The sequence below is a fragment of the Alosa sapidissima genome, chromosome 13, assembly GCF_018492685.1.
Source record: "Alosa sapidissima isolate fAloSap1 chromosome 13, fAloSap1.pri, whole genome shotgun sequence".
Classification (NCBI taxonomy): domain Eukaryota; kingdom Metazoa; phylum Chordata; class Actinopteri; order Clupeiformes; family Clupeidae; genus Alosa; species Alosa sapidissima.
Window position 1 is genome coordinate 16942059 of NC_055969.1, and position 25874 is coordinate 16967932.

The 25874-nt window shown below is 39.9% G+C and overlaps 2 protein-coding genes across 5 annotated transcripts; one reads left to right on the top strand and one right to left on the bottom strand.

The window, feature by feature from the left end:
- Positions 1-288: 288 nt before the first annotated feature.
- Positions 289-20200, bottom strand: LOC121680884 (synaptic vesicle 2-related protein-like). 4 transcript variants are annotated; one of them, XM_042060462.1, is made up of 16 exons: positions 20001-20200; positions 10717-10877; positions 8924-9009; positions 8644-8742; positions 7764-7835; positions 7400-7524; positions 7039-7102; positions 6020-6145; positions 5371-5499; positions 3693-3766; positions 3499-3575; positions 3024-3131; positions 2319-2430; positions 1833-1914; positions 1517-1606; positions 289-1097 (listed from the first exon to the last, which is right to left on the bottom strand). In XM_042060462.1, the coding sequence occupies exons 1-16, from the start codon at positions 20057-20059 to the stop codon at positions 873-875; spliced, it is 1689 nt and encodes a 562-aa protein (XP_041916396.1). In that variant the 5' UTR covers positions 20060-20200; the 3' UTR covers positions 289-872. The 4 variants fall into 4 exon arrangements, with proteins under 4 accessions (XP_041916396.1, XP_041916398.1, XP_041916397.1 ...); XM_042060464.1 differs by lacking the exon at positions 20001-20200 and adding an exon at positions 12488-12610; XM_042060463.1 differs by lacking the exons at positions 10717-10877; positions 20001-20200 and adding an exon at positions 9843-10681.
- ungb (uracil DNA glycosylase b) lies at positions 11734-25374 on the top strand. The gene is made up of 7 exons (XM_042060509.1): positions 11734-11929; positions 22708-22875; positions 23007-23102; positions 23850-23947; positions 24109-24197; positions 24673-24851; positions 25131-25374. Exons 1-7 carry the CDS (start codon positions 11912-11914, stop codon positions 25269-25271), a joined length of 789 nt encoding a protein of 262 aa, XP_041916443.1. The 5' UTR covers positions 11734-11911; the 3' UTR covers positions 25272-25374.
- Positions 25375-25874: the final 500 nt, after the last annotated feature.

Genomic DNA, 25874 nt, shown 5'->3' on the forward strand with positions numbered 1-25874 from the left:
GAATACATATTTAAACCCAATTAATATAAATGATGTGTTGTTTACCAATTAAAATTGGTCACAATGTGCTGGAATGGAAAAGCAAATTGAATCCATCCATTAGCTCATACAAGCAGAAAGCATATCTCTGATCTTCGAATAGGGTGCCTGTTGGTTGTCCATGGTTTGCTTGAAAGCTTTGAATACTTAAGCTTTTAGTTGTGCACGGAGCTAAAAGCATAAAATGGAGTAAAAGGCCTACATGCAGTTTATAATGTGTCAGTCAAGAATTAAACAAATCCAAAATGGTTTTCTGTTGCATTATACCTTTATTGATTTTTGATCAGACGCTCTTCAAAGTGATTACAGTACAGTGATTTGAAGCATATGTTTAATTAGAATGTATTCTTCATGGGGACTAAGCACATGCTGTAAACAGCAGCAACAAGAACTCTACTGAAAGCTAATTGCATATCCAAGTGACGGAGCCAAATTCTTAGTCTGACTTAAATACATCATAACAGACAATAAATAAATAAACAGAAGATTTGGAATAACAATAACGCTGACTTGTTCTGATCCTAGCTACAAGTGAATAGAGTCATACTGGCTGAATCAGGCAAAACCACATACCACTTTATGCTGAGTGTATGGGATATCCCAGTCCCAGTGCAGATGACAACTTATTCTGAAACAGATGCAGTTTTAAACCAGCAACGACCTACATCACCCACAGCAGCCACCATCATTACCTGCTTGTAACCAGCACAGCAGCCTCATCATAGTGCTCCCAGAATGTCCTCAGAGTTCCCCTGTCCACACATCACCAACTAATCCTCCAGAGAGGACTTTATAAGAATACCACCCCCCCCCCCCACACACACACACACACGTCATGGTCCTTGGGAGTGGCCGTTCTGTGTACCGTGGCTGGCCTGAGAGGCTGGCGGAAGACTGGTCATGTTTATGTCCTGGGGGCCATTGTTATTAAGCTGAGTGGACTCCTGTAGGGCCCGACCTGCTGTCTCGATGGGCAAGAACCAAGCTGCCACCGCACCGAGTAAAGAGCAAACACAGTACACAGACAGCGTCAGGTAGACGGATGACCTCAGTAGCACCTGCAAAAAAAAAAAAAAAAAAAAGGAAATGAAAAACCAAAACATATAGCAAGAACAATAAAGTTTTGCCTTCTCTAATAAGTCTACATATAAATAGAATAGAATAGAATAGAAAGCCTTTATCGTCATTATACACAGTACAATGAGATTTAAAGAGTAGCTCCGTAAAAGTGCACAAATAATTAGCACAATATAAAAGACTATACAATAAAACATATAAATACACAGTAATAAACACAAAAAGACTAACAGAATATTATGAACACAGACTTGAGTCTAAAGAGCGACTGAATGAGTATTGACGATAGAGGTAGTTTATGTCTGGTGGTGCAGTGATCAGTGCAAATATGTCAGTGCAGTTTACATTAGTGCAAATTTGAGTTATGTTTGGGTAGTTATTTTGTAATATCTTAGTATACCTGTGCCACGAATGGGGTAAGCAAGGCACCAACTCTGGCAAAGCCACTGCTGGTTCCAATGCCAACAGCTCTTGTTACTGTAGGGTAAACCTGCAGAGGGGAAGAACGGTTACTGTGGAGTATCCTCTTGGATTGATGTTAAGCGATGGCAGATGGCAACCATCTTGAGATGTAAAAACAAGTTGAGAAGATTTAATTTGGTGGTGCTTCTGTAACACAAGGAGATGGTTCTATAACAGAGTATGTTTCAAAGGTTCTACAACAGTGTACGTTTCAGTGTGAGATCGATTACTGCCTGAACACGAGATTACCTCACCTCAGGTGTGTAAACATATGCTGCCTGCCATCCACCTGTGATAAAAGCTCTCGCAATGAAGATGAAAATGGTCAGAGCCGTCCTGTGGATGCAGAGAGCAGGAGAATTTTTTGTACAAAATAATTTTAATTTACATAAACATCATAAACATAATTTGTTTTTAAGCATCTGTGGCTTTTCAAACTGAGGAAATCAGTAAGACTAGTTGCGTTAAATGTAAATGTACTATACAGTACATCTTTTCAGAATTGCAGTAGCTACCATAACAGCATAAATAAACACAGTTCTTATAAGCTGAGCCAGAATGACTGGGTGATAAAACAGATGGACACCCTCCTAACTCACCATTTTGTTATTTGAATTAATTCATATTCCCACTTCATAATTTGTAGATGTGTAATCATACTAGTATCAGTCTATATTTCCCTTACATGTCATCGTCAACATAAGCTGGAACATCATATGCAAGTACGTTTTTGGACTGACCTCCCAATGCAGGCGTACAGGGGCAGGATAGATACTGAGAATGCTACGAAACACATCACCATGCTTTTCTTTCGACCGATTCGATCTATCACCCAAAGGATGACAAGAAGCCCTGCAAAAATGATCACTTTTAATTAGGAGGGTTAACTCTATTCAGTTTAGCTTTGTCTCCATCATATTTCTTCAAAGATCCAGGGCCCTTATTTAAATGTTGGGCAAAGTGCAATGTCTAGTTTGTTTCCATCTCCTACTCCATCCCCTACTCTTGCAATTTTTGCGGTGGATCAAAACAATGGTTCTGTGTCATCCTTGTGGGCTATATGCCCACAAAGTTTCCAAGTGTCCCTGGAATCGTTGACACAAAATTACTGATCCGGAAGAAAAAAAACTCTGACTAAACCTATATGACTGCCACTTCGCCGTGAGGCGCTCATAATAACTACACAAAATCTAGTTACAAATTTAATACCATGAGAAAGACCCTAAGCACTTACTAAAGCTAAAGCTGTCTCACGCCACAAGAGGCCGTTAGTTCATGCACAAGAACTTTGGTCATAGACTGACTTTGCACTTTGCCCAGCATTCAAATTAGGACCCATAGTATATATATATATATATATATATATATATATATATATACGCTATATACAGTATTATATACTATATCTTTATAGTTCACCAGGTTTATATATACACAGGGCACACCTGGAAATTCAGCTAGGGTCGTCCACAGGAGGTCTTTATAGTCATCTAGTGTGAGGTAGGAACATTCTAAACTGCAACGAGGTTCTACTTTGGCTCTTGCTGTGTTTACTGAAATAACCAAATATATTTTAGTTGGCAAAGGTCAGGTTATGTACAATTACTATCATCTTTCAGGCCATAATCATAATATACAAGACATAAATGGTTAGGCTACAGTAGTATTACTCAGTGTTGTGCAAAATAATCACTTGTTACAAGCTGGAAAATGGTACTGTATGCAGTTTCCTCCTTTACTCAACCTATGCAACCTTCTATCCCTGGTAACCATGGTAATATAGCCACACGAGGCATACCCAGAAAGCACATGCAGATGTTGCACCCCCCCCTGCCCCCCATGTTAAGTCCATGGCTACGGCCTTGGTCCTTTAGTAAGAACAGGACACAAACAGTACAGACCACAGCATACCGGACATACCTCCACATATATCACCGGCCTGGAAGAGCTCTGTTGTTAGTAGGACCAGACCATAATAAGCAAAAGCATTGGCGAACCTGCAGGGACGAGACAATCAGTCCTGAAAGCGATAACATTTTGGGATACAGTTTATGCACTGGTTGAAAATACAACAACGCATACCAGTGTCAGAGATTTACACAAGACAAACTTACCAGATGAACCAAAGAAGAATAGTGGTCATGCGGTACTCAGGAGTAAAGAGGTCCTGTATCTTGCCACGATCATCCTGAATGAGTTCAACATAAAAAAATCAGGCACACACAACAATTACACAATCATGACTTGCCACAGCATAGCAGTCTGTTTATTAGTCTGTCTACTTTGTCAGCTATGGCCATTTAAATGTAGTTTTTAAGTTTAAGTTAACAATTTCATATTATATTTTCATTTTCCTCAGTTTGTATAAAGAAGTGTGTTGATGTCACATAATGATGCACAAAGCACCAGGGACAAATATATCTCACTTTCTTCCATCGTAATAAAGTTTTCATCATCATGCAGCTATGTGGTGACATGCCGGTCACCATTATCAGTGATTAGTGGTCATAGTCTTATGGGGGTGTGATTGCATTTTTTGGTAATGTTATTAGGACTAAAATGGTATGTGGGGCAGCTAGTAACACATAAATCAAAGTGGGAAGAGCTTAGTATATAGTCATTTTGTGTATAAAGTGCCAATGATGTACCATGTTTCATTCATACATAAATAGACTTACTTGGTTACATTGTATACCTGTGCATTTTCATTTTGATCCTGAGGGAAAACAATTATTTTACTCTATATATTTATCTATGGTACAACATTAGCACTTTGTACACTAAATGCCCATACACTGAGCTACTTTCACATAGATTTTCAAATGCCAACTAGCTACCCCATATACCATTTTAATCCTATGAAAATGACCGAAAAACTCAACCTCCCCTTATCCTGGGAATCCAGAGTTGTTGCGGGAGCAAAATTTCAATTTGCTCAGCAAGTCACTCTGGCAACATGTTGCACATGTTACTTTTGTCTCTTGTATCGCGAGGAACCAATCACATCGGTGTATCTGATATAGGTGGGCCAGAGGTGAGCTAAACAGATGATAGTCATAGTGTTATCCAATTGCGTTGAAGTCCGGAATCAGTCAGTAAACACTGGTTGTATAGTGTTATTCAATTGCGTGCAGTGAGATTTTCAGATGCATGCTTGGTGCCGCCCCTCGAGTTAGGCCATTACATTATTCATGACCAGATCCTTAATCTTAATTTCTAGGCTAACCTCCCCTTGTTTAATCCTTAAAATCTTCAAGTCCATTATGTGTGGAGAGCTCAAATATTGGTACAACAATAATAAAATATACCATGTAAAGAAAAAAATAATCATTGATACCAAATGCATACAGCAGTCTTTATACTTTTGCACTTTTTTCCAAATCTAGGGCTTTGTAGAAAATCAATGAGAATGCCGTACAAACTTTTAATGGTTCAGTCATACTGAAAACATGTTGGTCTTCCACTCTACAAAGTTTGGGCTGGCTATGGATAATACTTTCCATTTTTCAATGCCCAAACATTGCTTCCCAGATAATGTGATTTTCAGGCGGTAAAACAAGTGATTTCAAGGGCTGAAAATAACATGAAGACATAAGATTTGAACAGAAATATTTTGCAGGCCTTGGTTTTGAGACCCATTCTTGATATAGACAAGGTTTGAACAAAATCTGAGACGGTTCTGCAACGGATTTAAAACGGCATGACTCTTACAGTATATAGTCCGAGACATCCAGCAGTACCCAAACCCTACGGTGCCGTAACCCTTCACCTCAGTGTGAAGGTGCGTCTCACCTGTCTGTTGGCTATGAGTCTGCCCTTTGGCAACTCCGCCCTGTTATCCTCTGCTATCCTCTTCAGAGTGACCAGTGCCTTCTGGCTGTTGCCTGTCAGCACGTCGTACCGAGCACTCTCAGGAAGCCACTGTGACAAAAGACAGGCACACTTTTATCCGGGACATGAATCAGTGATTCATTTATTTTTATTTTTTATCTTTACGTTTTAAACTATTCTTTCACTATTGCCCTTTTATGTTTGTGTATGAAATGCGCTATATAAATAAACTTGACTTGACAAACATCTCAAACAGCCATATTTACAGAATGCATGGGCCAAAACACATTGTGCTGGGCATTGACACAAAGTAACAATAACTATTTATTATGTAATAAGCCATCATTTTTGATCATTCATCAATTATTTGACACTATTACTCATCATCAACTGTGGAAATATCCTCCATGTATTGACCAGATTTAGTCTAGTCTTGTCTTGTATTTTTAACAATACAATGTAACATAGCAAAATAATCAATTTTATTTTTGTAATAGTTGGAAAATGCAAAATTTAATTAACTGCATAGCCCTCCTGCTTACATTTATAAAACATTTAACGGCGTTATAAAGGCATAAAACAACACTGATAATAGGCTCTGATAACTTACAAAGCACAATGTAGTGAAGAGCACCAGAGGTATTGTGGAGAAAGCCAGGAGCCATCGCCAGCCGAGGGTGGGCATCACCAGCATGGCCAACAGCACCTCAAACACCGCACCCAACGCCCAGAAGACCTGCCAGCAGGGGGAGGACATTACATGGGACGTGTTAGGATAACACTGCTGTTTGTAAAAGGCTCGATGGTGTTTTTCAAGCCCCCAATGTCATCTTCCAGGCAGCGCTGCCGCCGTTGACTTAAAGGCACCTAATCCTAACCCTAACCCTACCCTAACCTTAACCCATGCCTAACCATAGCGCCTTCCTGGCAGCGCTGCCTTGAAAACAACGTTGGGGGCTTAAAACACCAAGAAACTTGTCAAATAGTTTAAATGAAACTTCACAGATAATTTGGAATTGTAATTTTTGAATTGTTAATTGTGAATTTTATCACATATTATTTCAGGAGACACATTGGTAGAATACAGCACAATGTGCTTCTACAGTATATACACATACAAAACACACACATTTTTTGAAACCTTCCACCCTTTTCTCCATTGTCAAACTACTTACAAAATCTGGGACAGTTCTTGCAAACAATGTCAGGATACTGATCCAAAGTGTGATTGATTAATATTTTGTCAGCAGTGTATATAATGGTATTGAATTGGAAATAAATCTGGGCACACTGATCTCCGACATTGATCTCCGACACGCTCTGATATTAAAGTGTATCAATCTTTTCACTTTTGACATATAACATTTTTAGTATAAAATTAATATTTCAAAAAAATACTTGTCATTGTTTCATTGTCTCAACTTATTGATACCGCATAGTATAAAATTAATATTTCAAAAAAATACTTGTCATTGTTTCATTGTCTCAACTTATTGATACCGCATAGACCATAGTCTTGCAAACAGAGTAGATGTTTTTGATGCAGGTTTATAGCATAAGGTGAATGTCTCATAAACCATTTGTTGAGAGAGGCTACAGAAAACGGCCGACGCTGTTAGCTTGTATTACCTCGATCAGCATTATGCAGGTGGCTCGCGACTTGCTTGGAAGGAATTCTGAGTATAGTGTTACCCTTGAAGAGAGAGAAGAAATATCTAATATTGATTAACTGCAATAGTATTTCATTATTAATAATATCAGACTCCGTATTTAACAGATGAAATATGATTGTATTTGTAGTCAGCACTTCAAACATTGTCCTTTCAGTAGTTACTGAGGAGGATTAAAAAAACAAAAACTATTGTACAGTATATGTTGTCCATCAGTCATTTCAAATAAAAAAAGTAAATCAGACTGGATTAGGGGATTTAAAGAGAGTGTCTTTTGGGTCCTTTATGTAGGCGAAATTCAGTCTATTGAGTAGACTCACGACTGTGGTGCTCCTCCGATGCCAAAGCCGACTAGGCCTCTCAGGACGAGAATCCAGCCGTAAACGGGAGCAAAGGCACTCAGTAGACCATAGTACAGTGTCCACACCATACACAGGATCAAACCCTATCACCACAACAGCACAGACTCACATGTACACACAAATAATAAATATGCACTCATACACAGAGAAACACTTACACACTAAGAAACAAAGACACACTTACAGACAAACAAGCAGACAGACAGACACACACACACACACAGACAGACACACACACACACACACACACAGACAGACAGACAGACACACAGACAGACACACAGACACACACACTGTAGTTAACATAGCTAGATGATCTTACCAGTCTCCTGCCATACTTGTCAGAGATATTCCCCCATAAGGATGAGCTGAGCATCATTCCTATAAACACAACCTAAAGGAAATACAGCAAACAAAAGCACATTACATTATTCACCACTCTCTAACCACCTAATTATACAGTGGGCACAGTTGTCATCTGGGACCAACAGTATTAGTAATGTTCAATTTATTCAGAATAGCTGTGCTTCTTGAAAATGAATGTTTGGTCATTATCCTTAAACTACAGGATAATAGTAAAATGAAAACTTTGATTAGAGCTATACATTTCACTTCATTCCTTGTGTATGTAGTGGGTTAAAGCAACATTTCATGAGGCTAGATGGTATTATTAAAAAATCTAGGACAAAATCACCAATCTACCACATCACAGCCAGCAAGAGCATGTTGAAAAATAATTTGTATTATGGCACTGCAGTATGTTTTTATTCAGAAGCCAAGAGCGACGGAGAAGATAGAGCTAAATATAACCCTGTTTTTAAGTCACGGAGATAAACATTTCAGAGTGTGTTATGATGTTTGTAGATCTCTGTGTCTCCTGGGTACAGGTTTAATGCTCACTTCACAACAATATGCTTTTCCAAACAAAACATTTTCCAGCGATACACAGACAGTGCTTCATTAACACCTATTCAAACACCGGGGATACATTTCAACAACAACAACAAATTCAAACAATGACACTGAGTGTATATCATGTCAAAAACGTCAGCTGAGCCTTATCCTTCCCTTACCCGGTCATACCTGGGGAAGGGGGTTGGGGACAAATAAGAAGAGGAGAAGAGGACTCATATAATTAGGGGATTATCCCCCTGATTCTATCAAGTCATCTTAATAAGAATAAGCAATATTATGTTACTTACGGAGGTGATGAAGGCCACCTCCCAGCTAGGCAGCCTCCACTCACAATGGAGCTGAGGGCCCAGGATACTCAGAATCATCATCTCCATGGCGTCAGCCATCTGACCACATCACATAAACACGTCTGAGAGAAATTCATACATTTTCTATATGTTGTCTTGTCATAAAAATCAGGTCAAAAATGAATACGAAGAGCTGTTTACTTAGCAATAATTGGGATATTTTCAATTGTGTGTGTGTGTGTGTGTGTGTGTATGCATGTATTGTGTCATTGTGTCTTACCCATGCTACTCCAGTGAGCATAGAAAGCTTCCATTGAAATCTTCCAAATCCAATGGCCTCTACAGCCTCTTCCACAGTGAATGTATCTGTGAGAACATAACTTAGTCAGTGTGAGGGGTGTGTGTGTGTCTCATGAAATTCAGTGTCTCTGAACTAAATATCCTTAGCCTGGGAACACCCATATGAACCTTTGGCAAATTTAGGATTAGCTCTGCAGGTCCGTCTGGCCAAGAGGCCATTGAAGCCCGTTTCCAATGTCTCTAAACCACGGGCATGCAAATACAATCACTAATCTGGCATGGATGTGCATTTCTTTGGAATTGACCAAACAACTGCATTTAAAACCTTTGTGAAACAACACACTACACTTCTGAAACAACTTGGTAAGAGATTAATGCACCAATTTAAGTTTAATTTCACTGTTAGTTACGCCCCTGCTGGAAGTCATAAGTCAATTAAACTTCTCCATAACCCACTTTCACTTACAATTGAGAAGATCTGCGTGCTAACCAGGCTAAAAGATCCTTGCAATTTTGGGATGACATTTCGAACACAAGGGGGCAGGCATTCCTTTTTAAGAATATAATCAAAAAAAAAGTTTGAAATACAACAACACTCTTAGTTGTATAATAAACATGCTCTCAAAACAGAATCAAACAAGACCTAACAACTACAGTATAATACATCTTCATTACATATTCCACAGAAATAGGCTTATAATAGGACAATGCACAGTATATCAAAGCAAACTTGTCAAAACAAGAGTCAAGGCAAAAGTGAAGCAGGGTTGATAGTGCATTCTCTCATTTGACTAAATAAAGGAGCCCTTTTTCAGATGGTGAAATCTCAGTTTATGCCATCAATCGACATGCCAAAAAAATCCATCATTGGCACAGCAGAGGGTAAATCATCCACTTACCCATTCAGAGATGTCTAACTAAAGCAACCCAAGTCTGAGATCCTAATGGCTGTCAGCTGTGTGTGAAACACCTGATCCCAGCTCCTCAGTAGTGTCTCTTTAGTGGTAGTTGGATTTTTACTCCAATTTTAATCATCCGCTTTTCCCTGTCTAAATATTTATTCTTTGAAGACAATATCAGCGAAATGTTTGGGAAGGCTTTGAGTCTCTCAGAACCTCTAATGAGACTAACATCTGGGGAGTGAAGTGGAACAAGTTTAACTAAGCCTTGACAGTCAGATTAATACTGCTGCCACCTATTGGACAAAACAAAATGTCACCCATTGCTTTCCTTAAATTGAATTATCACTAACAAATTTGCATGCCATTTGTAGTCTGATTAAGACTGGGTTTACAATTAGAAGCAGCAGACATAACAGACACAAAAGATTGCTTTGTCTTAAGTCCACACAAGCAAATCTTTAGATTATTTACCTACTTTGGTACATGACTCTGAGGTGAGGTGAGGCAAGGTGATCAACTAAACCCCTGTCTTGTAGGGTCCATCCATGAGTTTTCAAAATGTTAAGAAACACAATCTTTGCTTTGTCACTGATAAGAAAATTGGCCTGGTTTATATAGTAGCCTACTGTAAGTAATGTTTTTAAATAGGGAGCAGTAGCTCAGGAAGTAGTCGTCTAACTCCTCCCGACTCTGACAATACCCCAAAGTGCTGCTGATGTGCAGGTTGGCGCCTTGCATGGCAGCCTCTGCTATCGGTGTGCGCTTTGAGTGCTCGGAGGAGTGGAAAAGCGTTATATAAATGCAGTCCATTTACCATAAATACGCCATGAACCTTGTTCGCATTATTCTGTCCTAGATGGATGTTGCTTACCAACTTTGGCATTGTCTTGTCTCCTAGTAGCAGGTTGTTGTCCATCCCCGAGTTCTACCTGTTCCTGAACAGTTGGCACAGCTTGGACGTAGATCTCATCATCTCCACACTCCTCCTCTGTGAGGGAGGACAGCCTGCTTGCCCCATGCCTGAACGACAAACTGCAACCAACCACACCATAGGAAACCTGTTACAGCTGGGCCTCTATTGGTTTTCAGAACATCCTACCACTGACACAAGCAGACACACACTCAAACACATGTACACATACACAAGGGCCAGTACTCATCATTCACATGTAATATAGGGTGTATCGATATCAGCGTATCAGCTGGTATCGAGACATCAAATAGTCTACTATATTCTTAATTTTTACAGTGAATAAAAGATACTAAGAGATATTGGTGATGAATCCCTGTGTGCTTGCTTAGGCCTATTTACAGACCTGCAAACTTTCTTTTCTTTTCATCTTCCATCCTAACTTGGCATATAATTTTATCAACTTTGTTGAGCTGTTTCAGTTAACCGATTTTCTTTCTTTTTCGGCTGGGGCGGGGGGAGCAAGACCTGGGGGGGGGGGGGGGGGGGGGGGGGGGGATGTGGTTGATTGAATGTTGTATGTTGTCTTAGATGTATTTCTGTTTGTTGCTTGTATGAATGATAAAATACAATAAAAAACTTGATAACAAAAAAGAAAAAACCTGCAAACTGAGAAGGGCTGAAAAAAGTTACATATTTGCAATCCCCCAGAAGAAAATTATGGGATTTTAACATGTAAATAAAGGATTCTGGTGTACTCCGAGAAGAAAATAAAGGAAACAAAATGCCCAAAACAATGGTTGAAAAAAATTAAACTGTTTTTTTTTTTTTTTCAATTGATAAGGCAATTTTGTACATGAAATTTTAACTATATTTCACTGTATTATCAATATCTGTAGTTTCATTGCTTCTAGGCATAATTCTAATGGCAAATTGCATGATGTGCCATTAAACATTAAAACGGCTTGCCATGGATGCAGACATTGCAAGGTCATGGAGCAATGACAAGTAGCCTAATCGAACGTCCCTCTGCTTTCAAGTATATCCAGTGTGTTCTCAAAATTACAAAATTACAAAAGTACGCCCATAGGGTACGCGGAACCTGATTTGGAGATGACAGAAAAGAGCACCGGTCCAGCGGCAACTTAGGAGCTGCATGCAAGAAAAAGTGCAGGTATGCTTATACACAAATCCGGCGAAACACGGAAGTAAAGCAGCGCCGCCATTACTGCGTTGCCTTGCTGCTAAGGAAGTAGCGAAGTAATGTGTTGGTCCTGTAGGCGGCTGTAGCAGATGTTAGCTGTAGATGCGAAATCTTTTTCTTAATTTTTATTTAGTACGTATGGTGTCCAGTGATGCCAGGAAAAGCGTGTTGTGTGGTCGGCTGTTTTAACAACAGTAAGAAGACCTAGAATTAAACCGTTTGTGAAATTCACAAACCTTTGTTGCACATTGAGTGCCCATGTTTACAGGCTTACGGATTACACAGAGTTCCTTGTGGAGTGGAGGACCAAGATGTGCGTTAAAAGTGGATGAAATACATACGATTAATAAAATTATCCTGAATACCTGTAAGAACATGTATTTAACTGCTACAAGTGGTCGTGGCTAATAGTTATTTGCAACTTCTGAAGCTTGTGATATTAGCAACACAGCTACTAATGATAGCATTCGGCTTATTGTTGTCATTAATTAATACACGTCTTAATACATTATGTTGTCAATAAATTACCTTCATTGGTAAGTTTTGGCCACTGCCTGACATCTACCCAATGTTCCCTTTCACCTGACATTTTTTCATGAGCATGATCTCCTATTTGATATTCTCTGACAGGATGCTTTCATTGAAAAGCCATTAGAAGGCACTGACAAGTGTCACACTGTCACACTCCGCAGGCACGCAGTAATGGCGGCAGGCAAGATGGCAGCGCCCATGAAGTTCGCGGTGGATTGGTGTATAGAGTGAAATGTAGAAGTGGAGATACTAAGTACCAAAAACCTTCCGACCGTCCATTTCAGCGACCAACCGATCGACCAACCAAACGTCATACCATCCGCCTTACTGACATGTATCAGAATAATTGCCTTTTTTTTAAGCAGCCGACATATACCTACATTACAGAGTTGAGTGTAACGTGTTACAAAGTAATCACATTACATTTGTCAGTAAAGAGTATACTCTTAAAACGAATGTGTTGTTCCTATCTATACCTAAAATATAAATAAAATAAACGTAGGCCTATTATTATCTGGACACAGAGATCGCAAGTTGTGTTATTTTCAACACATTCGTTTTAAGAGTGTAGTGTAGCTAAATTCAGTAATCACAAGTTACTAACAGTGTGTGAGCAAAGATGACTATTCTCCTTCTCGGCTTTAGATGATACTTGTTTGCTTTCCAATCAGGCCGTTTATAAGAGCTAAAAATAAAACACAAATATGCACCTGAAGGAAAAAAAAATCTGCCGTTCAAAATGCATTCTTATTTAAGTTAAACTGCATTGCCGCTAGCCTATTGGTGTGTGTGTGTGTGTGTGTGTGTGTGTGTATGCGTGTGCATCTTCTGGGAGGGAGACAAGAACATTCACAAAAAATAAACGGAGTGTCTATTTACACCCCTGGTACCAATAGCCTTGGCCACACAGAGCTATTCACACCCTGTGACATAACAACAAAAAAACGTTGCTCACGTGCACAAAAAACATGGCAGACATTCATTTTTTCGTCAGCAGAAAGTGAAGAATTCTGAAAGGTTTCGGCACTAATATCTGTTCAGATTAAGTTTTAGATTGAAAAGTTGTGTTTTATTTTCATAATCTTGGTTCAGTGAACACATACAACCGTCAGTTTGTTAGTTAACAGAAATTTGTTAATCAGAAGTTAGTTTACAGAAGATAGTGTAGTGGTCACGGACTAGGATTAGCATGTGGGAGACCGGGGTTCGAATCCTGAATGATGCATTAAGGCAGAGTGAGTGTGCATGTATACAAACGTCTCTGGAGAGAAGGCGCGCAATTTGATTCTCAATGGAAGTTTTGATTGCAACAATTAGTTAGTTTATGCACCAGGGTGTAAATAGCATACAGTACGAAACAACACCAGGGTACGAATAGCATCCACTTTTAACTGTACATTGATGCAAACAGCATACCTTATTCAGAGTGTCTATTACACAGCTGAGCTATTCACACCCTGTTACGTAACAACATGTTGCTTGTTTTTTTTTAAATTATTATTATTATTACATTGTGTGATCAATATACCAGAATAAATGCACAGGGGTGCAAATAGCATACACTGATATTTGTACCAGGGTATTAATAGAACACATTGCTGTGTGCACCAGGGTACGAATAGCGTACATTGATATTTGTACCAGACGGGGTACTAATAGGACACATTGCTGTATGCACCGGGGTACGAATAGAATTCACTTCTTATTGCACCATGGTATGAATAGCATACACTGCTAATTGTACCAGGGGTGCAAATAGCCTTACCCAAAAATAAAACCCATCGGAGTATTTGTTAGCTTAAGCGGGAGAGCGGGAAACTGTGCACAACTAGCTAATGACTAGTCTGAAGTCATTCAAACCAGGAATTGCCTCCAAAAAGATTTCAAGGTGTTATACAAGCTAGGACTGCAACTTTTTTCAATGTGAACAAGAGCATCTAGTAGGCTATTAATGACAGAAGGTGCGCAACTCACGAGCACACTTCACTCAAAGAAGTTCAATTGTTTACAAGTTGTGTGGGTGTCAACATTTAACATTATGAGGGAGGGTGCGCGAGCAGGGCAGCAGCGCAAAAGTAAGTAAGTAAGTAAGTAAAGTTTATTTTTAGAGCACATTTAATCACAGCTCGCACTGACCAAAGTGCTGTAGCCTAGTGCATTAGCTAAGAATAATAAAATAAGATAAAATAAAATAAAATAAAATAGATAAGTAAATACACATAGGCCTACTACAGATCAATGATTTAAGCTAAGACGACTTCAACAGACAACACTTAATTACAGACATAACAGGGTAAAACAATTAAAACACAGGGAAGGCCAATGTAAAAAGGTGCGTTTTGAGCCTGATATTGAATAATGTGATTGAAGGGGCATTTCTGATGTCAAGTGGTTGGTTCCACAGCTGAGGGCCAGCAACAGCAAAGGCTCTGTCACCTTTTTGCTTAAGCTGGGTGAGCCATGTTTGTGTGAACTAGTTAACTAGTGAGGGCCAAAATATGCACACTAGTTAACTAGTGGGAGCCAAAATGCTCACTAGTTAACTAGTGAACACATTTCTGGCTTCTCTAGTTAACTAGTGAGAGGCAGAAATGTCAACTAGTTAACTAGTGAGGGCAAAAATGCTAGATAGCTAGATGAAGGCTTTTGGACCACACTAGTTAACTAGCCAAAAATGTGCTCAAGTTTACTAGTGAAGGCATAACTCCTCACTAGTTAACTAGTTGGAGTAGGTCAATGTCACTAGTTAACTAGTGAACCATAAATGGCTTACTAGCTAGCTAGGTGATGGCAGCAGGCTCACTAGTTAACTAGTTGATGCATCCTTTGTCCAAACTAGTTAACTAGTGAGGTCATAAATGTATACTAGTAAACTAGTTCAAGACAAGATTCACACTAGTCAACTAGTGGCGCAGAATTCAAATTAGGAGGCAGAGAATTCTGGAAATTGAGGCTTTATATCGGCTCCCTATGTCCAAATAGAACATGACAACCAATCACAGCGCAGAATTTTACAAAATCCCACCCACAACATTTGCATGTAGTTAACAAGTTAACATGCTGGCCAAAGTAACTTTAGCTAGTAAACTAGTGGCTTCAGTGTGACACTTACATGTAAACTAGTCAGAACTGTTCACTAGTTAACTAGTGAAGACACAAATGCCCACTAGTTAACTAGTGAGGTCTAAAAAGTGTCACTAGCTTACTAGTGTGCACCAAAACACCCACTAGTGAACTAGTGATGGCAATTTCAGCCCCACTAGTTAACTAGTGAGATGTCAAAATGATCACTTGTTAACATGTAAAGGGTGATGTGGGCCTTACAAGTTAACTAGTGGCATGCATATTTTGTTCACTAGTTAACTAGTTACACCTAAAAACACAAACAAGCTGGCCATTTTTGTCCACTAGTTAACTACCAAGAGCTTAAAGTCTCACCTTTTAATTGCATGTGTTCATAGCTATAACACAGAATATGCTGTGGCTGTACAAAAATCATCAACAATGGTCTAGATTGCTGGCACTCTAGGACAAAGCTCCGAAAACATGAGTTAATGCCAACCCACTGGTCAAGTGGGTTGTGTACCATGTAGTCTACAGTGTCAAATGCAGCACTAAGATCCAACTAGACCAGAATGGCATTATCACCTGAGTCAAGGGTGAGCAACAGGTCATTTGTCACCTTTAACAGGGCTGTCTCAGTGCTGTGACAGGCTTTGAAACCAGATTGAAATGGCTCTAGGATCTCTGTTGAGTTGAGGTATGGAAGCAGCTGTGTTAACACCACCCTCTCCAAAATTTTTGTTTAGAGATAGGCCGGAAGTTACAGTATTAGGACATTTTGCATCCAGATTATGTTTCTTAAGCATAGGCTGGACAACCGCATGTTTGAAACGTAAAGGAACGTAATGTAGTGCATACTTTTCATAGAGAGTAAAGAAGTAATGTAAGGGATTTTTTTACAGTAATGTTACTTTTTTTGAGTAACGACCCCAACACTGCATAGTGTACACACACACACAAACCTGCAGTTGTATTATTATTGTGAAGTTGTATTATTTTGGAAGAGTAGGAAGCTGCTCTTGGATGTTGCATGGTTGGTTTTCTCGGTAGGGACTCGCTAAGTCTATGCTGTATCATATAGCTATAGCTACGATTTGCCTATTACAAGTTCATTTACCATCAAATTGGCTTCATAAAGGTGAAAATCTTGCATACTGTGCCTTTAAAAAACAATATTGCAATAGTTTGCATTCTGTTTTGGACATGTTCACTGGATTGCACTGAGGCAGACCAAACTGATTAGATAAAGTACCATGTTGGCCAACAGAAGTATCCTTCCTGTGTGCTTCCTTTACCCATGAATAGCCTACTGTACATATCTATCAAAATGAACAAATAAAGTGAACAGCATGCTGCTTAAAGGTAATATACTTTCAATATTGAAAGAAAGAATGCATGCATGTGACATGACTGAATAAGAATCACTTTATGTCAACCCATAGGCCTACTGACTAACATATCAATGACAGCCAGATACAAAGTCTTTATGTGGCTGCATGTTGAGGTAGGCTACTTTGTTATCGCCCCCCTTCCTCACATTACAATTCAACCTCCGAACTAAATAAATCAATAAAATACAATAAAAAACTGAAAACAGAACCACAAGAGTAAACTGTCTCAGCATGATGTATTACTTTGCCTATTTTCATTTCTACCCGGTCGGTGTGTGGTTTAGTGCCAAATCTGGGCAGCATAACATCAATTGGTAAATATCCTTTGGCTATGTCTTGCTAGGAGAGTGAAGCCTTGAGGCTCTCATATTAGGAAGGTTACCACCTACCAATGGGCGGATTATGAACTTTTGGGCCCCTTGGGCCCCTATACCCTTGTCGTATAGGTGGGAGTGGGGGTTTGGGGGTCCTCCCCCAGAAAATGTTTAATTTGTTTGATGTGATTTCCTGTATTCTGGTGCATTTTGGGGATGGCCAATACTAAATTCAATCAGATTCATAGCCTACATCCTGATTTGTTGATATTGAGGCAATGATTCCATGCATAGGCTTGGGCTTCAGGGCCCCCTGACCCCTTGGGCCCCTGGGCCATCCCTGCACCCAGAGTCCTGCACGGGTCCATTTTTTTAGACCCGCCCCCACCCGCACCCGAGAAGTTCAGCACCAGATCCGAACCGTCACCTGTGGTGATAATTACCCGTTACCCGGACCCGTTAATATTTTGCCCGTTACCCGACCCGTGCCCGCGATAAATCACACACAAGCTAAAATCATTCAAATGAATGTGCTTTATTTTTTTCTCGCACAATTGAAGCATGTAAAGGGCGACCTTTTTTTTTTTACATTTTGCGTCAGGGATAAACCTTACAACAACGAAACATAGCCCAAACCTTGCTGCATCAGAACATTATTCTACATAAAATGGACCTGTTAATGAAACAAAGAGAACAAGAAAAAAAACATCCTGAGCCTGCCACTAGCCAACTTTACCTTGACTTCATCCATTGTAGCCTACTCTCTTGCGCTCCAACTACGAGACGGTTATATTGTTTAATGTTTTCACACATAGATGCATCAAACAAATAATTCAAAAGTCGCAGTACTGATGTGATGGGTCAAGTGTCGTATCGTTGACTAAAACACATATTTGCGATGTGGTAATGGTAATTTAGATATACAAATATTTCACATATTTTTCAATGATGTTTTATTTCTATACTGTTTTGGTTCTCATCGTATCCGCCCGCATACCCGCCCGTAAATTTTAGGGACGTCATAATTTACCCGTTTTAGCAACTTTTCTGCGGGTACCCATCGGGTACCCGCGGATACCCGACCCATTGCAGGACTCTGCCTGCACCTACCCTGTGACAAGTTACACACTAACTCAATTACTTGAGTACCCCCATGACACAGCAAGCAACATAAAACAAACACCAGGGGGGTATTCCAGAAAGCAGGTTTACTGGCTTAACTGGGTATGTTAACCCAGAGTTAGCGGTAAACCTGGGATTTCAGTTCCAGGGGGGTTTTCGAGAAAGCAGGTTTACTGGCTTAACTGGGTATGTTAACCCAGGCTAAACGGTAAACCCGGGATTTCGGTTCCAGAAAGCTCAAAAATGATCAGGCAATGTAAGTAACTATGGTAACATAGGCTCTGAACTTAACCTAGTAGGGGGTAGGTTTTGTTCAGGTTATGTTCAATTATGTTCGGTTATTTCAGAGCATGTTCAACCACGCTGCTATTTTTACACTTGTCACGCAATGACGTTTCATTTTGAAGAAGGTCCGATTGACAAAGAAGCACAAAATCATGTAATATTTATCCGTGGAATTAGCCATGAGAGGGCGAAAAGACCACGATATCGCATGATAGCCCATCCTTTCTTTTCCAAACGAGTTTTTCAAGAGCGCTATAGTTTTTCCGCTGAATCCTAAATTTGGCTACTTGAAAAGCATTCTCGACTCCATCCCTACATTAGGCTACGCATAGATTAGAATAGAATAAAAAAAAATATTAGCTAGCCAACACCATAGTGGACATTTGCCTTTGGCTCACCAGACATCGGATGGACAAAAAACATCTCAGACACACTGAAGATATAATTACAGTGCAGTAGGCTACAAAAAAGGGAAAACATATAGAAAATGAATAAATAAGTTTAAGACTAGGCTACAACAGCTCAGCGAGGTATATGCGTGTTGTCACTAGTTTGGTTAATGCCGATGGAATTTGGGATAAAATGGCGTAAAGTTTGCCTTGCGCTAAAGCAGTTCATGCGCAACTTCATTCGTTTTCCTGGACACAAACCCACGAGGATCATTACATTGTAGTTTCACCAACTGGCAGGTCACCATCATTTATTACATTTTCCAAATGTGCACCGAAATGTGTCCAATAGGCTACATTCTTCACCCTTCCGATGATGGAGGCGCAAAAGTTTAACTTGGCCACAGCTGCAGAACCGCGGTTTAAATAGAAAATTACATTTGGGATTCTCAAAGAATTCTATGGCCCACTCAATCTGTGACAAGGTAGGCTAGTTTAAGATAGACATTAAATAGGCTATCTTAAACGTACGCATTTACACGGTCAGTTAGGCTATTCTCTGCCAAGCAAGGTCTCGGACGCAGACGCTTAAGTATTGCTCTTTTTTTGTTATTACAGTTCTCTCCTCCTTGTAAGCCTCGACTACTCCGCCTCTGAAAAATACGGTGCTCTTCGTTTCGCCGGTTTCACTCATGGTTTCGACTCTCAATAGATGATGCCTTTATAAGTTCGCCGTGAACGCGCACAAGTCTAGGTTATCTAACACAGGGTTGATTGAACTAACTGGTAACCGGTGTTTTGGAACCGACAGCTCGGGTTTAGTCGCCACAGGTTCAGACAACCCAGAGGTTAAGTTTTATCTCAGTGTTTGTTAAACCTCCTTTCTGGAATACCCCTCAGCACAGCTGTTAGCCTATAGTCCAATACCTCATTTCTGTCATCATACCTGTCTGTGTCCTTCCATCGGTGGTAGCCGATGCTTGAAGGGGTATCCCAGTTAGTCATTTCTCCACAGACATGAAGAGTGACAGGAACTGCTACAGCAGACTAGATAGAGATTGATTCAGTCTCAGCAACAGGTTAGGCCAGTTTGTCAAATGCTCGCAGCTAGGAGGAAGTCAGTGACTGCTTAGCAAAGCAAAGAAGGAGGGTGCTCTAATCCTAACACACCCCTACCTGTTTCCTGGTGATTGTTTACTCCACCTGAGGGAGGTACACCAATAATAGTCTGACACACCTAGGTGTAACAGCTGTGACCCAGAGAGCACACAGTAGGTAGGCTACTGGACTTGTGCATATAACACTATATCATCAAGTGTAAACTTAAACATTTGGTGCCCTGAATAAGTTCCTATTGCTTTTCAAACCGTTTACAGGTCATACAGGCATATCACCAGATAATGTAAGACACAGCCTAAGTGATATTAGAACTGCTTGCTTGCTCTTATGCACCAAAGCAAAAAGAGCAGTTTTCCTCTGCAAAGCTGTGACGCCTGTGCCCCATCTGGCCGTGCAAGTTGCCTATTTTGTGTACAGCTGTTCATGCATACTGCAAGTTTGCATCAACGTCTCGATTCTAGTTTCATTTTCAGTCATCCAAGGAAGACACATCACTTCGCTTACACCACAATTACATTACATTTTAAGTCCATGCAATGACATTAGTTTAAGTTTAGATTATATCTCGAGTCATAACAGATATTTTCTCTACATACCAGGTAAGATTTGTGGACAATGCAGATGTGGTTTCTAAAACGGAAAAAAAGCATGATAGCTGCTAAAAAAGATATAGGGCAGTTGTTGATTCAATTGTTATTGTTGATGTTGATTCAATTTGGATAGACATTAGCAGAAGACTCATTGTAAGTGTATTAATTACGTTCACTTTAATATTTACAAGATTCATTTTGAAAGTAGCCTACATAACATAATGGAAATCCATATTAGGGAGCTTTTAACATTGACTTTGACATTTTAATGGACCCACAGCATGTATTTGGAACAGGAAGATAGGCAACTCATTTATTAAAAGCATTTATTTTACTCTCTAAACTAGCAATTTAATGTGACTATACAGTTACAACTAGATACAACTTAAAGGAGAATTCCGGTGTGATATTGACCTAAAGTGTATTGAAACATGATACCGAGTGTGAACGTATGTCTCATAGCCCATCTCGGCTTGTCCCCTGCACTCCAAAATCTGGCGCTAGTTAGCCGATGCTACCAACAGCTTTTTCAATAGTGGTGCTTCGGCATCGGGCTAGCCATGCAAATAAATCACTGTTTTACACCCATTTACGAGGCTCAATGTATCTCCACACTTCATTTAGCAGCAACAGGAAACAGGGCAAAGAGGGGGAGTGAATGGGGGCAGGAGGGGGGTTGTGTGAATGTGTGAAATGGGAATTACATTTCATGTGAACATCGTCCTATCCTTATTAGACGTTCTCTGCGGTAAACTACAGTCCTTGTAGGAAGCATCCATTGTTTTTCCAACCCACTTTTAACTTCCGACAAAATTACGTCTCACTGCAACGGTGCGCCATCTAGTGGACAAACGACTACTTATCGCCAATACTGGAAATGCAGCCATGATGATGATGATGAATATTTGGCTTTCTTTTAATCCTACTGAATTTGTAATTATGTATCGGCAGTTCTAATACCGACAGTGTGTGTTTGCATGTGTATATGTGTGCACCGCCATCTACAGGCCAATGAGTGTACAGTCACTAAATGTACACATAACCTACATTTTTTTAGACCACCCCATGGATGAAATTCTACGAAACTTGGCATACCCCCAGAGAATGCCAGGTCAATCATACACATAAAATTTGGTGCAGTTCTGAACATCTTAACTGAAGATAGGGGCGATTAAAGCAGAATGATATTGCATTTTCATTTTTTATCGGGGGGGGGGGGGTGCAAATCACAAATTAGTGATTATGGGCCAGGTTGATGTGGGCCCTTGAGACCAACATACCATAAAAGATTCTTCATCCTCAGTGCCACGGTTCAGGTAGTTATTTAGGAAAAACTGCTTTTTTTGCGGTTCGGGGGGCCCAGCACGGGGGGGGGGGGGGGGAGTGGCCCCCGGGGACGAAACAAAATGTTTCCGTAAAAGTCTAGTGGGGCTACATACCCACCAAATTTCATGTGCACCGGTGTTTCGGTGTCCCGGGTATCGTTGACCAAAAATTCAGGAAGTAGATGACGGGGAAAAAAAATAAAAAAATTGACAATCATTATATGACCGCTTCGTTAGCTTCGCTAGCGCGGCGGTCATAATAAAACACCGACGTTGTTATAAAAATGATCAAAATTTGCTTTGTGTGTTCAGATGCCTCATGATAGTCGGAATAAATTAACAACTTTTTTGAAAGAAAATAATTGTCAATCGGACAAATTTGACCACAAACACAACATGAAAGTTAAGGTTGCACTTTATTTGTATAGTCCACCTACAGATACTTTATAGAGGGTGTAATTCAAGCTTAGTCGTTAAAACTGTTGTTTAAATACTGAACACCACCTTAACCAAACTGAACCCTTAATTCTAACTCAAACATAACAATGTCAAGTAAAGTGTGACCCAAGATATATTCATTAAAGTTCCAGTTTGTTTATTGTTTCTTCATTGCTCCTAGGAAACTGGTCCTATAATGTCAGATCTGACTCATGAGCAACTTGCTCTCATAGAGCAGAGACGCCAGGCTGCCCTGCAGAGGTTAGCAGCCAGCAATGTTTCTGTACCTATTGGGGAAAGCTGGCGAAAAGAGCTTGGTGCAGAATTTTCTAAATCATACTTCACAAAGGTATTAGGTACTTTCTGTTGAATCTTTTCAGTTAATTTATTTGACACTTTTGCCTTCAATAGACTTAGAATAGGCTAATCTGAATTGTGAACAATGTGTTGGCCGGGCCTAATTTGTTTTTCAAATTTCAGTTGGCATCGTTCATTGCGCTGGAGCGAAAACGTTTCATGGTGTATCCAGTCCCAGAACAAGTCTTCTCTTGGACCCATTTGTGTGCCATTGAAAAGGTGAAAATTGCTTGTAAAAGATGGCCATGGTGCCATGCTATTTGGATTTACTTTTTAGCATACCGTTTTGATATAAACGTGGCTCAGACAACTACTGACTGGAAGAGATCTAGCATTGATACTCCATAGTCTACTGGAATCAACTGGTTTGCCCAGTTAAGACCATCAATTGAAACCATTTTAAAACCCATTGAAACCCATAGAGCTATGGGCAGTGGCTACCTGACCAGTTGAAACCAGTAGGATGTCACTCTGATTAGACACCAGTTACATCCTACTGGTTTCAACTGGTTCAACTGATGAAGCAGTCTCTACCCATAGCTATATGGGTTTTAATGGGTTTTAAATGTTTTTAACTGGTGGTCTTATCTGGGCATATTCCAAATGGATAGCCTATTTGTCTAAAACTGATGTGTAAATATCAGATGAATGCCAATATCTTAACCAATAATAATGGCCTACACAATATTGTTATCTAACATGCTCATCTAAAAAAGTTACAATTAATATAACAGTTACTTGTTGATTTAACCTAACAAGCATGGCATGTATTCCTCAGTCCATTAGGCTTTAAAACAACACAGCTATCTGATTGGTGAGCATGATGTCTAGTTTGCAAATGTGCACATTTTCCTGCTATCTGAGAAGACAGACAATATGAGATCATTTAGTCTCTGATGTATTCTGATGTCTTTCTGACACACAGAACTTTACCAGTAACATCAGATTTTGTTTATGTGGTTGAAGGTAAAGGTTGTTATCCTTGGTCAAGACCCATACCACCGCCCAGGCCAGGCCCATGGTCTATGCTTCAGTGTGGAGAAGCCTTGTCCACCTCCCCCTAGGTATAACTCTAGGTCCCCCCCTAGGTTATAAGCAGTTATTAATATTTATTAATGAAGCAAGCATAGGAGTCGTTTTATGGAGAAACACTTACATTATATAACTTTGAAATAGAAAATGTTACCTCTTGGCTTAGATGGTGATGTTATTGTGACCCCCTCAGTCTAGAGAATATCTATGCAGAACTTGCTGCTGATATAAAGGACTTCAAGCACCCTGGACATGGTGATCTGACTGGATGGGCTAAACAAGGTAAACACTGCTCTGAAGTAGGGAATAAAGCTAGCCTGGGTGAACACAAACAAACCTGTTACTAAATTTGAATTTGCTCTGCAGGTTGCTCTGGAGAGAATTCCCCTTATCTGAATAAGGGCAGTAACTGACTAAAACAGATTAGTCAAGTCAAGTCAAGTCATTGCATTTGTATAGCACATTTCATATCCCAGATCAGCCCCAGATATCTTACATAGTCAATACTGCCCCCTATTGGTACTGTTTGTACCTGCAGCTGCTACAGTGAAAGTTTACACATGACTTCCTGCATTACCTGCTACACATTGACAAAGATCTGTGCCCAGAATGTGTTCATGTTCATTGGTCCAGTGGTCCATTCAGTATTATTGTTATTGCATGACTGGTGTGTTATTGATGTGTTATTAAATAGCATTAATTAATCTAATTTAAAAAGGGCAGTTATCCCCCCCCCCTTTTCCTTTGATGCTGCCAGGCGTTTTGCTCCTAAATGCCGTGCTGACAGTGCGGGCTCATGAGCCCAGCTCCCACGCTGGGCAGGGCTGGGAGACCTTCACCGATGCAGTGGTGCATTGGCTCAGCAGGAGTCTCAGAGGCCTGGTGTTCCTGCTGTGGGGTGCCTATGCCCAGAGGAAAGGCTCCATCATAGACAGGGTGAGAAGAGTAGAATACATTATTATACAGCACATTTAAAAGCCACCAAAGTCATTCCAAAGTGTAGTTTGAAGTTAAGTACAGTAATTAAATTTAAAAAAGTGTATATTCACAATCACAAAAAATTATGTTGTGGTTAGGTATATTTTACAACAATGGGCTGCAATGAGCATACAAGTGAAGTAATAATTTTGCTCTTTTTCTAGTAATTTAAGTCTTTCAAATAAGTCTATATTTCACATTAATTAGTTCTGATTCCACTGAACTGCTGTTTTCCAGAGATACCATCATGTCCTCCAGACGTCCCACCCATCGCCATACTCGGCTGATCGTGGCTTCTTTGGATGCAGACACTTCTCCAAGACAAATGACCTACTCAGAAGGTCAGGGACGACCCTCGTGGACTGGAACGCTATCTGAGACCCTGCTCAATTAAGGAGTACCACTATTTCATAAAACTTTTATATTTCAGCATTTTTAATACAGACCTGATTATAGCATAATGTAAGTTTGTTTGGCATTTGGTAATTTTTGTAATCAGTTACGTAATCAGTTGGATTACCAAAAACATGTAACGTAATCTGATTACTTTAGGATTACTTTTAGATTACTTCAATAAATATGCCCATTAAGTAAAAGACACCACCAAAGAATTGATGAAAGAATTCTCATTCTATTTTTCTCCACTCTTCTCCAAACATGCACAACTCAGCTTAACCTTTATAAGGGCACACCTGGACAAAGAATTTAGCTTTCGCTGGATTTTTTTGACCCAGGGACATGGCCTGAGATTGGCATAAAAAAGGGAAGCATTAAACCCAAATGACACCATGTCCATTTCAATTGTGGGGGTGAGAAAATTATTATTTTGGGATGTTTTTCAACCAGGGGGACCTGGTGACTCTCTCAAAGTAAACGGTAACACTAAAACAAGAGGCTACATTAAGATTAGGAAGAAAAAGATCAGGCAGTGTGCCGAGACACGTGCCCCAATAGTATGTAAGTTAGTAATTAAGTATATCT